At 40.5% G+C, this 13,412-nt stretch overlaps 1 protein-coding gene across 6 annotated transcripts in view; it reads left to right on the top strand.

The window, feature by feature from the left end:
* The window catches only part of PARP14 (poly(ADP-ribose) polymerase family member 14), a 37,407-nt gene extending 27,129 nt beyond the window's left edge, over positions 1-10,278 (top strand). For 3 of the 6 annotated variants that reach the window (XM_072812036.1, XM_072812037.1, XM_072812040.1), the window contains 7 exons: positions 251-313; positions 645-812; positions 1,718-1,924; positions 4,332-4,931; positions 6,225-6,358; positions 6,958-7,132; positions 7,699-10,278. In XM_072812036.1, the coding sequence (XP_072668137.1) occupies positions 251-313; positions 645-812; positions 1,718-1,924; positions 4,332-4,931; positions 6,225-6,358; positions 6,958-7,132; positions 7,699-7,988 (1,637 nt within the window). In that variant the 3' untranslated portion in view covers positions 7,989-10,278. Of the gene's footprint in view, positions 1-250; positions 314-644; positions 813-1,717; positions 1,925-4,331; positions 4,932-5,190; positions 5,314-6,224; positions 6,359-6,957; positions 7,133-7,698 lie in introns of those variants that run through there. The other 3 variants (XR_012024383.1, XM_072812039.1, XM_072812038.1) reach the window with 3 other exon arrangements.
* Positions 10,279-13,412: the final 3,134 nt, after the last annotated feature.

Here is a 13,412-nt window from a genome sequence, read left to right as displayed (position 1 = left end):
TGATCCAGATGTACTATTCTGATTTTTAATAATATTTCTTTATTCATGAGAGTCACAGAGAGAGGCAGAGACACAGGCAGAAGGAGAAGCAGGCTCCCAGTGGGGAGCCCACTGTGGGATAGGATCCCAGGACCCCGGGATCACAACCTTAGCCCAAGGCAGATGCTTAACCACTGAGCCACCCAGGTGCCCCACTATTCTGATTTTTTTAAAAATTCATTTTTGTAACCCTCTTGCTTCTCTCCTGTAGGAGTGTCCAAAGCAATTCTAAAATGTGCTGGACAAAATGTGGAAATGGCATGCTCTCTCCTAGGTAAGGCACAGTATTGTTTTTTGGTTCAAAATTGTAAGTGGAATGCTGAATATGGGAGGCTTTGGAGAGGCTGAGGAAAGCCTTGGGACTGGGGAGACAACATGTCAATCTTAAAACCATATATTTGACCAAAGAATTCTAATCATAGACAATTAGAAGTGAAAAAGTAATTTCACACTTAAAAATAGAAGAAATATTCCTCAAAGACCATAGTTAGGAGTCTTTTTTCACATAAAATGCTTTACGTGTCAAACAAAACATTTTGCTTTTTCTAAACACCCAGAGAGTGGGTTCTGTATCTAATTTTGCATCTCTGTCTTATGTTTCCCAGCTCAAACGGGCAACAGTGATTATATAGTTACAGAAGGTGGATTATTGAAATGCAAGAATATCATTCACGTCATTGGTGGAAATGATGTCAAGAAATCCATCTCCTTTGTTTTGCAAGAGTGTGAAAAACGGAATTACTCATCCATTTGCCTCCCAGCCATTGGGACAGGTTTGTAATCTCTGGATGTCGAGGTGTCCACCTTTCCTTTGCTCTGGTGCTGTTAATATAGTTAACGCAGAGTCTCGGTAAGGGTGGCTCCTCACCCCAAGGCAGCCCCTAAGGGAGTAAGCAAAACTGTGGGTGGTTTAAATGAGAGGAAAAATTTGTATGTGATTGCTTCCATGGCTTTTCATGGGACTTTTCCTGGTCTTACCTAGACAGTAGGCTTGAGAAACAAGATATGGAATACGCTGGAAAAAGAAAAAGTCTTGTTCAGGTGGCCACCTTGAACCCAGCAAATCAGCTAAAATCTCACTGACTAGCTGGAAAAGACTTCCTAGATGCTTATGGATAACTTATGTGCAAATTATTATAGATTATAGCAGATAGCTAACAGCTCCAAGTATCTTACAAAATTAGCTTAGCTGGAATTGGGTCCCCAAAGACATCTGGAAGAATAAGGATACATGAATATAGTCAGGTGACTGAACAAAAAAGAAAAAATATCTTTTTAAAGAGCATGATATTTCAACATATATTAGCATCTTTTGCTTTTTATGGACCTTTTGAAGACATTAATGAGCCCAAAAAGGTTAATTGCGCTTTGTAACACAGAGGAACACAGTGAGCTAAGGCAACTTGACAGAGCAGATATGAGCAGCTGATACCAAAAGTTAGATTTCTGGGTCCTTTGTTCGTTGTTGGGCTATTGGCTTCCTGACATAATGGAAGAGAAACTCCCCAGTGCTTCTAGGACCTCAAAAGTGTTTGCTCATACATTGCTAGAAAAGCCCATGATGAAATACTTGGGCAGTGGGCATTCATTCTGCGAGGGCCGGAATCACCAAATTATTTCTCAGCCTTCCCAGTTGGATCTTCTCCCCAGCCCCCAGTTTTATTATCTGCCTTTCCAGGAAATGCCCAAAAAGACCCAGATAAGGTTGCTGATGCCATAATTGATGCCATTGAAGACTTTATACAGAAAGGAATGCCCAAGTCTGTGAAAAAAGTTAAAGTTGTCATCTTTCTGCCTCATCTACTGGACGTGTTTTATGACAGCATGAAAAAAAGAGAAGCATCTCAGGCTTCTCCCCAACAGTCTCTGGAGTCTAAATTAAAATGTGAGTTGACCATTTTTATGAAATGCATGTTCCTGATACTGATGTCACATGAGAAATAGCTAATCTTTAGCAAACCATCAGAAAGAGAAATTAAGAAAACAATCCCTTTTACAATTATCCCAAAAGAATGAAATACCTAGGAATTAATTTAACCAAGAAGGTAAAAGACCTGTACTCTGAAAACTATGAAATTTCTATGAAATTGAAGATAGCACAAATGAAAAAATTTACCATGCTTATAGGTTGGAAGAATTAATATTGTTAAAATGTCCATGCTACCCAAAGCAATCTACAGATTCGGTGCAATCCCTATCGAAATCCCAATGTCATTTTTCACAGAAATAGAACAAAGAATCTTACATTTGTATGGACCCATTAAAGACCCCTAATATTCAAAGCAATCTTGAGAAAGAAGAACAAAGCTGGAGGCATCATTCTTCTTGGTTTCAAACTACATTACGAAGCTATAGTAATCAAAACAGTATGGTATTGGCATAAAAACAAATAGATTAATGGGACAAAATAGAGAGCCCAGAAATAACTCCATGAATATACAGATCTTCCTTCACCTACAATGGGGTTACATCCTGATAAACCCACTATAAGTTGAAAATTTTGTAAGTAAAAAACATAGATTTAACATATCTAACCCACTGGACATCATAGTTTAGCTTAACCTACCTTAGACATGCTCAAAACACATTAGCTTATGGTTGGATGAACTCATCTAACACAAAGCCTATTTTATAATAAAGTACTGATTATCTCATATAATTTATTGAACACTGTAATGAAAGTGAAAACAGAATGTCTTTACGGGTACAGAATGGTTATAAGGATATTGGTTGTTTACCCTCATGATTTCCTGCCTGATTGGGGTTTGCAGCTTGCTGTCCCTGTCAAGCATGACAAGAGAGTATGGCACGATACATTACTAGCTTAGGAAAAGATCAAAATTCAAAGTGTATCATTTTCATACTATCATAAAGTTGAAAAAATCATAAGTTGAACCATTGTAAGTTGGGGACCATTGGTGTGGTCAATTAATTTACAACAAGGGAGTGAAGAATATACAATGGGGAAAGGATAGTTTCTTCTATAAATAGTGTTTGGATGCTTGCTTCAGCAGCACATAAACTAAAATAAATAGTGCTGGGAAAACTGGACAGCCACATGCAAAAGAATGAAACAGGATTACTATCTTACACCATACATAAAAATCCACTCAAAATGGATTAAAGATCTGAAACCATAACACTCCTAGAAGAAAACATGGGGAGTAAGTCCTAGATGTCAATCTTGGCAGTGATTTTGTTTTTGGATTTGACACCAAAGCACAAATAGCAAACTACCTCAAACCAAAAAGCTTCTGCATGGCAAAGACGACTATCAATAAAATGAAAAGGCAGCCTATAGGATAGGAGAAAATATTTGTAAATAATATATCTGATAGGGGTTAGTATACAAAAGGGTTAATATATGAAGAACTCACACAACTCAATCAGAGAAAGCAATCTGATTTTAAAATGGGCAGAGGATCTGAATAGATAGTTTTCTAAGGAAGACATACAGATGGCCAACAGACACATAAAAAGGTGCTCAACATCACTAATCATCGGGGAAACATAAAGAGATTTCACCCCACCTGATAGAATGGCTAATATCTAAAAGACAAGAAATAACAAGTGTTGGTGAGGATATGGGGAAAAGGTACCCTCATGCACTGTTTGTGGGAATGCAAACTGGTGCAGCCACTGTTGAAAACAGTATGGAGGTTCCTCAAAAAATCAGAACTACCATATCATCCAGAAGTTCCATTTCTGGGTATTTATCTTAAGATAGTAATAAAAGATATCTGCACCCCCATATTCGTTGTAATGGTATTTATAAAACCAAGACATGGAAAAACCTATGTGTCCACCAACAAATGAATGGATAAATGATATATTTTATATATATATATAGTATATATAAATATATATATAGAACAATATATTGTATATTTATACACACATACACAACACACATATAATATGTACATGTGTATTACACACATGCACACACAATGGAATATTATTCAGCCATAAAAAAGAAGGAAATTCAGCCATTTGTGATAAAATTAATGGACCTAGTAGGTATTATGCTAAATTAAATAAGACAGAGAAAGACAAATACTGTTTGATCTCATTTATATGTGGAATCTAAAAAACAAACTCATAGATCCATAGAACAGATTGGTGGTTGCCGGAGGAAGCACAGGTTGGTGTTGGGAGGTGAAGAGAGGTGAAAAGGTGGTCAAAAGGTACAAACTTCCAGTTATAAGATACTTCATTCCTGGAGGTGTAATGTACAGCATGGTGACAAAAAGAGAGAGAAGTAGCTAATCTTCCTTTCTTTTCTGTTTTAGCATCTGTGAGTTCCCCAAGTCAGTCTCCACAAAAGCAGAATCCTTTGGTTTTGAAAAAGAAAACAGAATCAGCAACTTTTCAGGTGTGTGGTGAAAATGTAAAATGTATGAAAAATGCTCTCTCCTGGATACAGGATGTGATTACAAAGGAACTGTGTCCTTACACCAATGAAGATGAGTGTATCAAAGACTTTAATGAAAAAGAATATCACAAATTGAATGAGCTGCAGGAGAACTTAAATATTGCCATTTGTTTGGACAGTGAAAGACCTTTGATTGAGGTTTTTGGAACTGGCAACGATTTGACACAGGCTAGAAATGCAATTGAGGAAATGATCAAGGGAATTAGATTGGCCAAAGAACAGAAATCCCAGGCAGATTTTATCAGTGAATTTATAGAATGGCAATATTACAACAATGGCACTTTTCATAGTTTTGACAAAATAACTAATCTGCAATTGGAGAATGCAAGGAAGGCAAAGAAAAGGACAACTCTTGTCAAAGTTAATCATAAGAGCTACACAGTGGACCTCGTCACAAACATTGCTACAGATACAAAAGGACACCATTTACCTGTTAAGCGCTTTATGAAATCTGAAGGTGAGTCAGATCATGTGCTCGTTATCCGTTACTGCACACCTTCTTTGGACTTAACACTATACATACATCAAAATTGTAATCAAGTAGACAAAAATCAAGCAACTCTTATGGAATGAAGTAAACTTGGTCTCTAAGCTTAAGGAGCTTACCTTATGGCTTATGGCTGGGGAAATGTAGCATGGGTGCATTCAACAGTCTGAGGATGACCATCTTCATGGTAACAAGACCCAAACCCTTGCGTTTGTTTCCATCTCTACAGTTTATAGGCTTCCCAGAGCCAGTTCGGCTGTGGAGGTAATGGCTGCTGCAGGCAGGAGAGGAAAAGCCAAGGGCTTTAAAGAAAGGTGGCCCAAGGTTTTCTAGAACAAAAGAAGACAGTCTGGTCAGTGTGGGCCCTCTCTGTGTCTGTGACTGATAACCCAGGGAGGGTTGGGAGCCTGTAGGATCTTCTCTCAGAATTCACTCCCTCTCCTGCCCTAACCATAAGGTTTCCTTAATGTACGCATCAGGAAGCAGCCTTCAAATTCTCTGACTGGATCTGCTCCCCACGAAGGGGGTGCTTGTGTTGTGTGGAGGGCCATTCCTGCTTTTGAACCACACAAGTCCTCCATCGAAACTAGTAAATTGGCTTTCTGTACATTATCGTCATCTCTTGTGAGATGAGTATGAATGAATTCCTCAGACTCTGAGCAACCCTAGGGAAACGACAAATCAAGTATAATATTCTGTTTAGCAGAGGAAAAAGAGAGCTACCACCACCACCTGCCTCTGAGCAAAACCTGTGTCCACCCAACTCTTAAGGATGCAGGGAACAATAATGAAGGAATGGATGGAGGGCCTTGTGATAGTGAGGAGTTCTTGCAAAAACCCACACTGTTGGTAACAAGACCATCGTAGGGAAATGATTTATTGTTAAATTATTAAATTATGACAGATTAGAGGCTGAACAGAATATGCAGCTGTGTCATACTACACCAACGATTCTTAAATCTGAGCATGATCAAACTTAATTAAGATGCAGGTACACAAGCTCCACCCCTCAGAGAGTCTGAGTCAGTAGATCTTTGGAGTTTTTTTTTTTTTCTTAACAAGCATTATAGTTGGTTCTAATGTAGGTTGTCTGTGGGCCACACTTGGAAAAACATTCCCCTAGAAATATAGGGAACTTCTTGAACACGTCGAGTTAGGAGATTGTAAAATAGGAACACAGATGATACTCAGTTCTTCAGTGCATACCAGGAATGTGCAGGTGGGCCTTCCCAGGTGTGTGGTCCTCAAATGTCCTCCTTGCAGTGGTGATCCCTGAGCACTGGAGTGATATGAAGCAGCAGGATGTCTGTGTGGTTGAGCTACAGCCTGGTCATGCAGAATATGACACAGTGGCAACCAAGTTTAATCAGACCTGCTCACACCTCTACATAGAGAAGGTAAGCCTTCTGCTGACGTGGCGTCTCTTAAATTTTTTTTTTTATTTTTATTTTTTATTTTTATTTATTTATGATAGTCACAGAGAGAGAGAGAGAGAGAGAGAGGCAGAGACACAGGCAGAGGGAGAAGCAGGCTCCATGCACCGGGAGCCCGACGTGGGATTCGATCCCGGGTCTCCAGGATCGCGCCCTGGGCCAAAGGCAGGCGCCAAACCGCTGCGCCACCCAGGGATCCCTGACGTGGCGTCTCTTAATGGTGGAAATAAGTTATATCATGGTCCTGGATAAATCATTCATTTTCCAACACTTTTTTTTTTGCACAGAATTAGAATATTTTATGGTAATCGGATTCTAGATTGTAGATTCTATTCCTGTCACCATAATTACAGATACACTAAGATTGTTAAAAATGAAATTAACGTTCTTTCCAAGGTCTGTTTTTGTGAAATACTGGATCTAAAAAGATTTCTGAATGCAGAAAGGTGACACCTGGCATTGAATTTGTTGTTTACTTTTTATTTGTGAAAAAGTAATGGTCCTATCTGTGTCTTGCCAAAGGCTCTTGGACCAACGGAATATTTCCCCTTGTTGATTTGCAGATTGAGAGGATCCAGAATCCACATCTCTGGAATAGCTACCAAACAAAGAAGAAAGCCATGGATGCCAAGAATGGGCATAAAAACAATGAGAAGCAGCTCTTCCATGGGACAGATGCTGACTCGGTGCCACATGTCAACCACAATGGCTTTAACCGCAGTTATGCCGGAAAGAACGGTAAGGAAGCAAGGGATCCAGCTGCTCCAAATGGAGTGTCAGTCATGAGAACCCAAACTGGTGAGGCACAGTGTGGATTGATAGCACTGTGTTCTCTCATGGTTTGTTGGTGGCCATGCTGCAGCCAGAGTTTCAGTGTAGGTCTCATTATATTTCATCGCAGAAGGACTGATTGGCCCTCTGGGGTGGAGGAATGATTTTTAAAAATTAAAAACACATGAAAAATATTTTTAAGAGGTTTTGGAGAGAAGAACTGAACATTGTTTTAACATTATTTGACATATTGGGTCAACTCATCAGATTATAGACGAAACTGAACTTTTTTTTTTTTAAGATTTAATTATTCATTTGACAGAAAGAGAGAGTGAGAGAGAGAGAGAGAATGAACACGACCAAGGGGAGTAGGAGAGGGAGAAGCAGGCGCTCCACTAAGCAGGGAGCCCAGTGCGGGGCTCGATCCCAGGACCCTGGAATCATGACCTGAGCCGAAGGCAGACACTTCACCGACTGAGCCACCCAGGCGCCCCCTAAATTGAACTTCTTAAAAATGTTTTTTCTCTTCACAGCTGTGGCGTATGGAAAGGGAACCTATTTTGCTGTCAATGCCCGTTATTCTGCAAATGATACCTACTCCAGACCAGACATAAATGGGAAAAAGCATATGTATTATGTGAGAGTACTTACTGGAACCTACACACGTGGAAATCAGTCACTAATTGTGCCTCCTCCAAAGAGCGCTGATAACCCTACTGACCTGTATGACACTGTCACGGACTGTGTTCAAAATCCCGGTTTATTTGTGGTATTTTATGACTACCAGGCTTACCCAGAGTACCTCATTACTTTTACCTATTAACGTTTTTTCGTGTCCTTCCCAGAAGACCTTGTTCATCTATACATATGGAATTGTAAAACAAGTCTTAGATTTTTTTTTTTCCCCTCTAACAGCTTTTTCTAAGATCAAGGGATCCTTGTCACTGAAACAGACTTTCTTCAGCTTCTCCTTCATCATTGGAATGAACCTATCTTAAGAGCAATAAATTTGAGAATTTAACTCACATAACTTAGTTACAACTGTGTGTCTTCAACTGTGGACATTAAATCTGAAGAAGGAAAGAACAGGTTTGTATTTTCGGGAAGAGAAAAGAAAGCTCATCTTAAAGACAGAGGGCACAGCTATGCAATGTCAGCTGCTGCTGGGGACAGCTGGCATCACATCGGGATGCCATATTCCTGTGAGGGACACAGGATTACTGAGTGGGTAGGATGGCTGACTTCCATGGGGGCAGGGATGGTGTCTAACTTTTTTTTGGGGGGGGTGGTCCCTGGCCTGAGGTCTGTGCCTGATGTAAACAGATGCTCCAGAAACGTTTCATAAACCAACTAAGAAGGAAAAAACCTAGTTAGACATCGACCCAGAGTAGAGGCCATCTCTTTGACATCCTTGACTTTGCCTTAAATCGAACAGATTCCGTGACGGGGAACTCCGTTCTTCACGAACTGAACCATGACCTGTGGGACAGGTCTAGTCGGTGTTCTGTGCCTTGCACAGGTCAGGGGCTGTGGTCTAGTGTGTGGCCCAAGGGAACTGGATCCCACCGGCTCTGTGCAGCACAGCAGTCCCGGCAGATCCTTTTTTATACTAACCCCAAATCTGCCTTCATCTAACTTTTGCTGGTCTTAGTTCTGCCCAGTGACAACCGTGGGATAAGCCTGCCATACTTTCAGTGTGAAGCCCTTCTATTATGTTAAGATTAACTAAATTCTAATGTTACTAAAGAGCCTATTTTCTCTGGCAGTCTAGCTTTTGATTTGAAAGACGTGTGCATAAGTAAACCAAAGGAATTGAGCAGTCATATTGCTAATTTGCTAGCTCAGTATCTATTAGATAGTCAAGTGCCAGATTTTTAAAAAATTTTCCCCAGGTAAATTTCAGATTCAGGTATTTATTGAGTACCAGGTAATAGAATAGGTGCTTTCATATATTCATTTTATTCCCTCAAATGATCCCATCAGGTAAGAATTATATCTCCATTTTAAAGTTGAGGAAACTGATGCTCAGAGTGCAAGAAACTTCCTTGCCTGAGGTCACCTAGGTAGTAGTCCTCAGAGACTGAGCCACAATCCTGGTTCCTGTGGCACCAAGCTCTTCCCACTACAGAGCATGGCCTCTTGGTTAATGTTACCATTTCAGGAACATCTCTGGTAATCTATAAGTCACCCTCATATTTCTTTGGCTTTTTCCTTCTGGCTTTGGCTTCCATTATAATCTCTTCATTTGAAGCTCTGTAGGCCAAGAGGCTAGAGCTGATGCCTAGTGATGCCTAGGTGCCCTCAGACAAGGCGGTATTGCTAGGAGGTTAAAGGCACTCTTCCGTGGCTATTATGAACTCACTTCAAGTACAGCAGGTTGAGGGGGCCAGTTCTGCTTCATTAACGGACAGATATCTTGGAATTTGTCTTGCTTTTTTTTTTTTTTTTTTTTTTAAGATTTATTTACTTATTTGGAGAGATAGAGGGAGAGAAGGGAGGGAGAGAATCTCAAGCAGATCCTCTGCTGAGTGCGGAGCCTGACATAGGGCTTGATACCACCACCCCAAGATCATGACCTGAACCGAAATCAAGAGTCAGATGCTTAACTGACTGAGCCACCCAGGCACCACTGCTGCTGTTTGTTTTTTAAGTGGACTGGCAAAGACTGCTTAGGAGTGGCTTCCCGGCCATTGGCCTCTGAGCTCAGCCTCGACAATGGATGTTAAGAAATAAAAGGGAAAGGGGCACCTGAGTGGCTCAGGGGTTGAGCATCTGCCTTTGGCTCAGGTCGTGATCCCGGGGTCCTGGGATCAAGTCCGGTATTGGGCTCCCTGCATGGAGCCTGCTTCTCCCTCTGCCTGTGTCTCTGCCTCTCTCTCTGTGTCTCTCATTAATAAATAAATTAAAATATTTTAAAAAAGGAAAGAAAGGAAAAGGATACACTTGCTCTCAGATTTGCTCTTGTTCTCCAGTGTTAACTCAGGGCAAATTTGAGTATCAGGGTGTATTGTACCAAAGTATAATGATCTCATCAGTAAATGTTATAGTTATCCGCAATCTAAGGAAATTTATATCTTTTACCTCCTTTTTGAATAAAGTACTTGGAAAATACATTTGGTGGTAAACCTCTTTATCCTTAAGGATGGATACAGGGGCACCTGAGTGGCTCAGTTGGTTGGGTGTCTGCCTTCGGCTTGGGTCGTGGTCTTGGGTTCCTGGGATCGAGCCCCGTGTCGGGCTCCCTGCTCTGTGAGGAGCCTGCTTCTCCCTCTCCTGCTCCCCCTGCTTGTGCTCACTCTGTCAGATAAATAAAATCATTTAAAAGAAAAAAGGATGGATACAAGAGAGCTTGATGATAAATACAGATCACTGCCGAAAAGAAAGACAACTAAATATGAGAGCATCAAGGGGTCCTTAAAGTGCTAATAATATTGAGCTGAAAATTACAGCAAGGGCACAGTACAGGTTTAGTTCAGTACTTCTGAAGGGCAAATTGACTCCAACAAGAAGCCTCTGCTCAACCAAGCCCACTTGGAGACTGTGATGGGTTTAGGGGGTATCCACTAGGGCCAGAGATTCTTAAACACTTTGGATATTTGAATCACTTGAGGTGTTTGCTGAGCTAGCAAGTTCTGGCCCATCCCAAAGGAGTCAGGTTCTATAGCTCTACAGAGGTACCCAGAAATCTGCATTTTCAGCAAGCACTTCAAATGATTCTGCTGTCCTGATACTCAGAATCGTGTAGGACTTTCATGGCTCCAGGGACTTTTGCTCCAGGGACTTTTGCCATCATGGGCCCCTGAATCCATAAAAAGTAAGAAGTATGAACAATTACGTTTTGCAACTGCATTGATATAAACATGAATGCAATGAAAGCTGGAGTATATGTTTTTTTTTTTTTTCCAAAGAAACTAAAACATTTTGGGGACCCCTAAAGACTCATGGACCTAAGCACTGCCAGCTGGACAGGTCAGCCTTGCTGATACTTAGGTGTGATGCTGAGCCATATTCTTAATAGAAATTTTGTTTTTAATTCTTACATTCTCCGTGTGAGCCGAGCTGGAACGCACTGCCCTACACAGAGGTGGCCCAGTCCTGAGAACAGGGGAGAATGAGCCTGTAGTTTTTAATGCCTCAGGCCTCTGCAGGGTTAATGTATTTATCTAATAGTTTCACTCACTCAGGCCTGCTTATCTGAGAAATACAGGATGAAATGGGACCCAGCTCCGAGTGCCTGACAGTCTCCCCCTTTTAGTCTCTCTCCTCCCTGCCATACTCCCCTTCGCAGAAGCCAAGGTCTCCATCTTGATAAAATTAGGAAATTTATCTCCCATCACCACTCACCCTTAGAAATCCATCCATATCAATGTCTTAACTCCCTTTGGGTCTCTGCATGTCAGACTGTTACCTCTAACTGAATTAAATGCTTTGTTTCAGAATATCCTTCAAACTTTTCTGACCCCAACCTATATGAGGACATGAAGAAACACATTTATAGGGCAGCCCTGGTGGGTCAGCAGTTTAGCACTGCCTTCGGCCCAGGGTGTGATCTTGGGGACCTGGGATCGAGTCCCGCATTGGGCTCCCTGTGTGGAGCCTGCTTCTCCCTCTGCCTGTGTCTCTGCCTCTCTCTCTGTATCTCTCATGAATAAATAAATAAAAATCTTAAAAAAAAAAAAAACATTTATATCAGGCCCAGCACACACACAGATATAACTGAAAAGTTTTATGAAATATACTTCTCCTGAAAAAAAAAAAAAAAAGAACACTTTTCCTGGAAATTTTCATGAAATAATACATTTACTAATGAATTTACTGAAATCCTCTATTCTATTTCACTTAAAAAAATGCTGGTCTTACCCATTATATTGATTTTATGACTTATTAATGGATCACAACCTGCAATTTGAAAAATAATAAAGGAAGAGCAATCTTAAAAAATAAAATATCTGAAGAAAAAGAGATGTCTATTTCTGCAATAAGGATCTATCTACTAAGGGGAACAGAGATCTTATCCTTGGCCACAACATCCTCTACCCAAATGTATTTGATGGAGTGTTGCCAACAAGTTCTTTTTATAATCCATTCAGTGAAATATTTAACAAGCCACTACCATATGCTGGGCACTCTGATCAAAGCTCTGCGAATACAATAATCAAAACAAAGTCCAACCCCCATGGAGTGACATTCTAGTTGGGGGAGATAAACAATAATCAAATAAATAGGTAAATTAAATAAACAGATATATAGTAGTCACTTAGCAGTAAGTACTACAGACAAGTTTCTTCCAGACCTTTCTTTTCCTGGGCATATTCATGTAACACCTCCCTCACTGCTAGAAGGCATAGACTTTCTTTTCTTTTTTTTTTTTTTAAGGCATAGTCTTTCTTTGGATGTACTGATACCTTAAGTCTGAAGACTGAGAAGGATGGAGCCAGTTGTCAATTCATCCTAAAAGATTACTTTGCTTTCCTTACCTGTTTATATTTGTTTCACAAATGGTTACTCAGAGATCCATATGCTTTTTTAATTTCTAAATTCTTACTTAGACAGTAATGGTAATAAACATTCCCAGACCTTGTTGCAAATATATTTAGAGTAGGCTCAGTTTCACTAGATCAAATTTTTAGTTGCAGGAGTAACATTGGTGCTTTTCATCCCCAAGAGTAGTGTTCCTAGATGTCCCAGTTCCTTCCGTAAGAAGGCCTTATACTGGACCCCAAGCTACTTTTTTCTTGATTGGTATCCTGCTCTGGATGACAGGATTTAGCCAGCGAGAATTCTGTAGGTGTCACAAGTATGATCACTTCGGATCAAGGCTAGAATCCACCCAATGGATCCACTAGGCCAGGGGTTGGCAAACTTTCTCTGTAAGGAGACAGTATTTTTAGCGTGGCAGACCACACTGTCTTAGTCACTGCTCAACTCTGACACTGTTACTCTAAAGCTGCCATAGACGATATGTAAATGAATGGCATGGCTGTGCTCCAATAAAACTTTATTTACAAAAACAAGCAGTAGGCCGACCTCTGCTTGAGACTGCTGAAGAGATAACTTTCTGTTGAGAACACCTGGGGCTTGCATTTGAGATAGGCTAAAAGGATGGGATGGGAGAGGAAAGGCAAAGGCACTGAACAACAACTAACAAAGAGCCAGCCTGGCCAAAGAGCAATGTTTATGAATGAAGGTGGCAAGAGACTGAAACACAATTAAGGTAAGAACAAGTGCATTTACAAGCATGTGCAAA

Source organism: Canis lupus, chromosome 35 (assembly GCF_048164855.1).
Source record: "Canis lupus baileyi chromosome 35, mCanLup2.hap1, whole genome shotgun sequence".
NCBI lineage: Eukaryota > Metazoa > Chordata > Mammalia > Carnivora > Canidae > Canis > Canis lupus.
The sequence above is the reverse complement of the archived record's forward strand: the minus strand, read 5'-3'. Positions and strand labels throughout refer to the sequence as shown.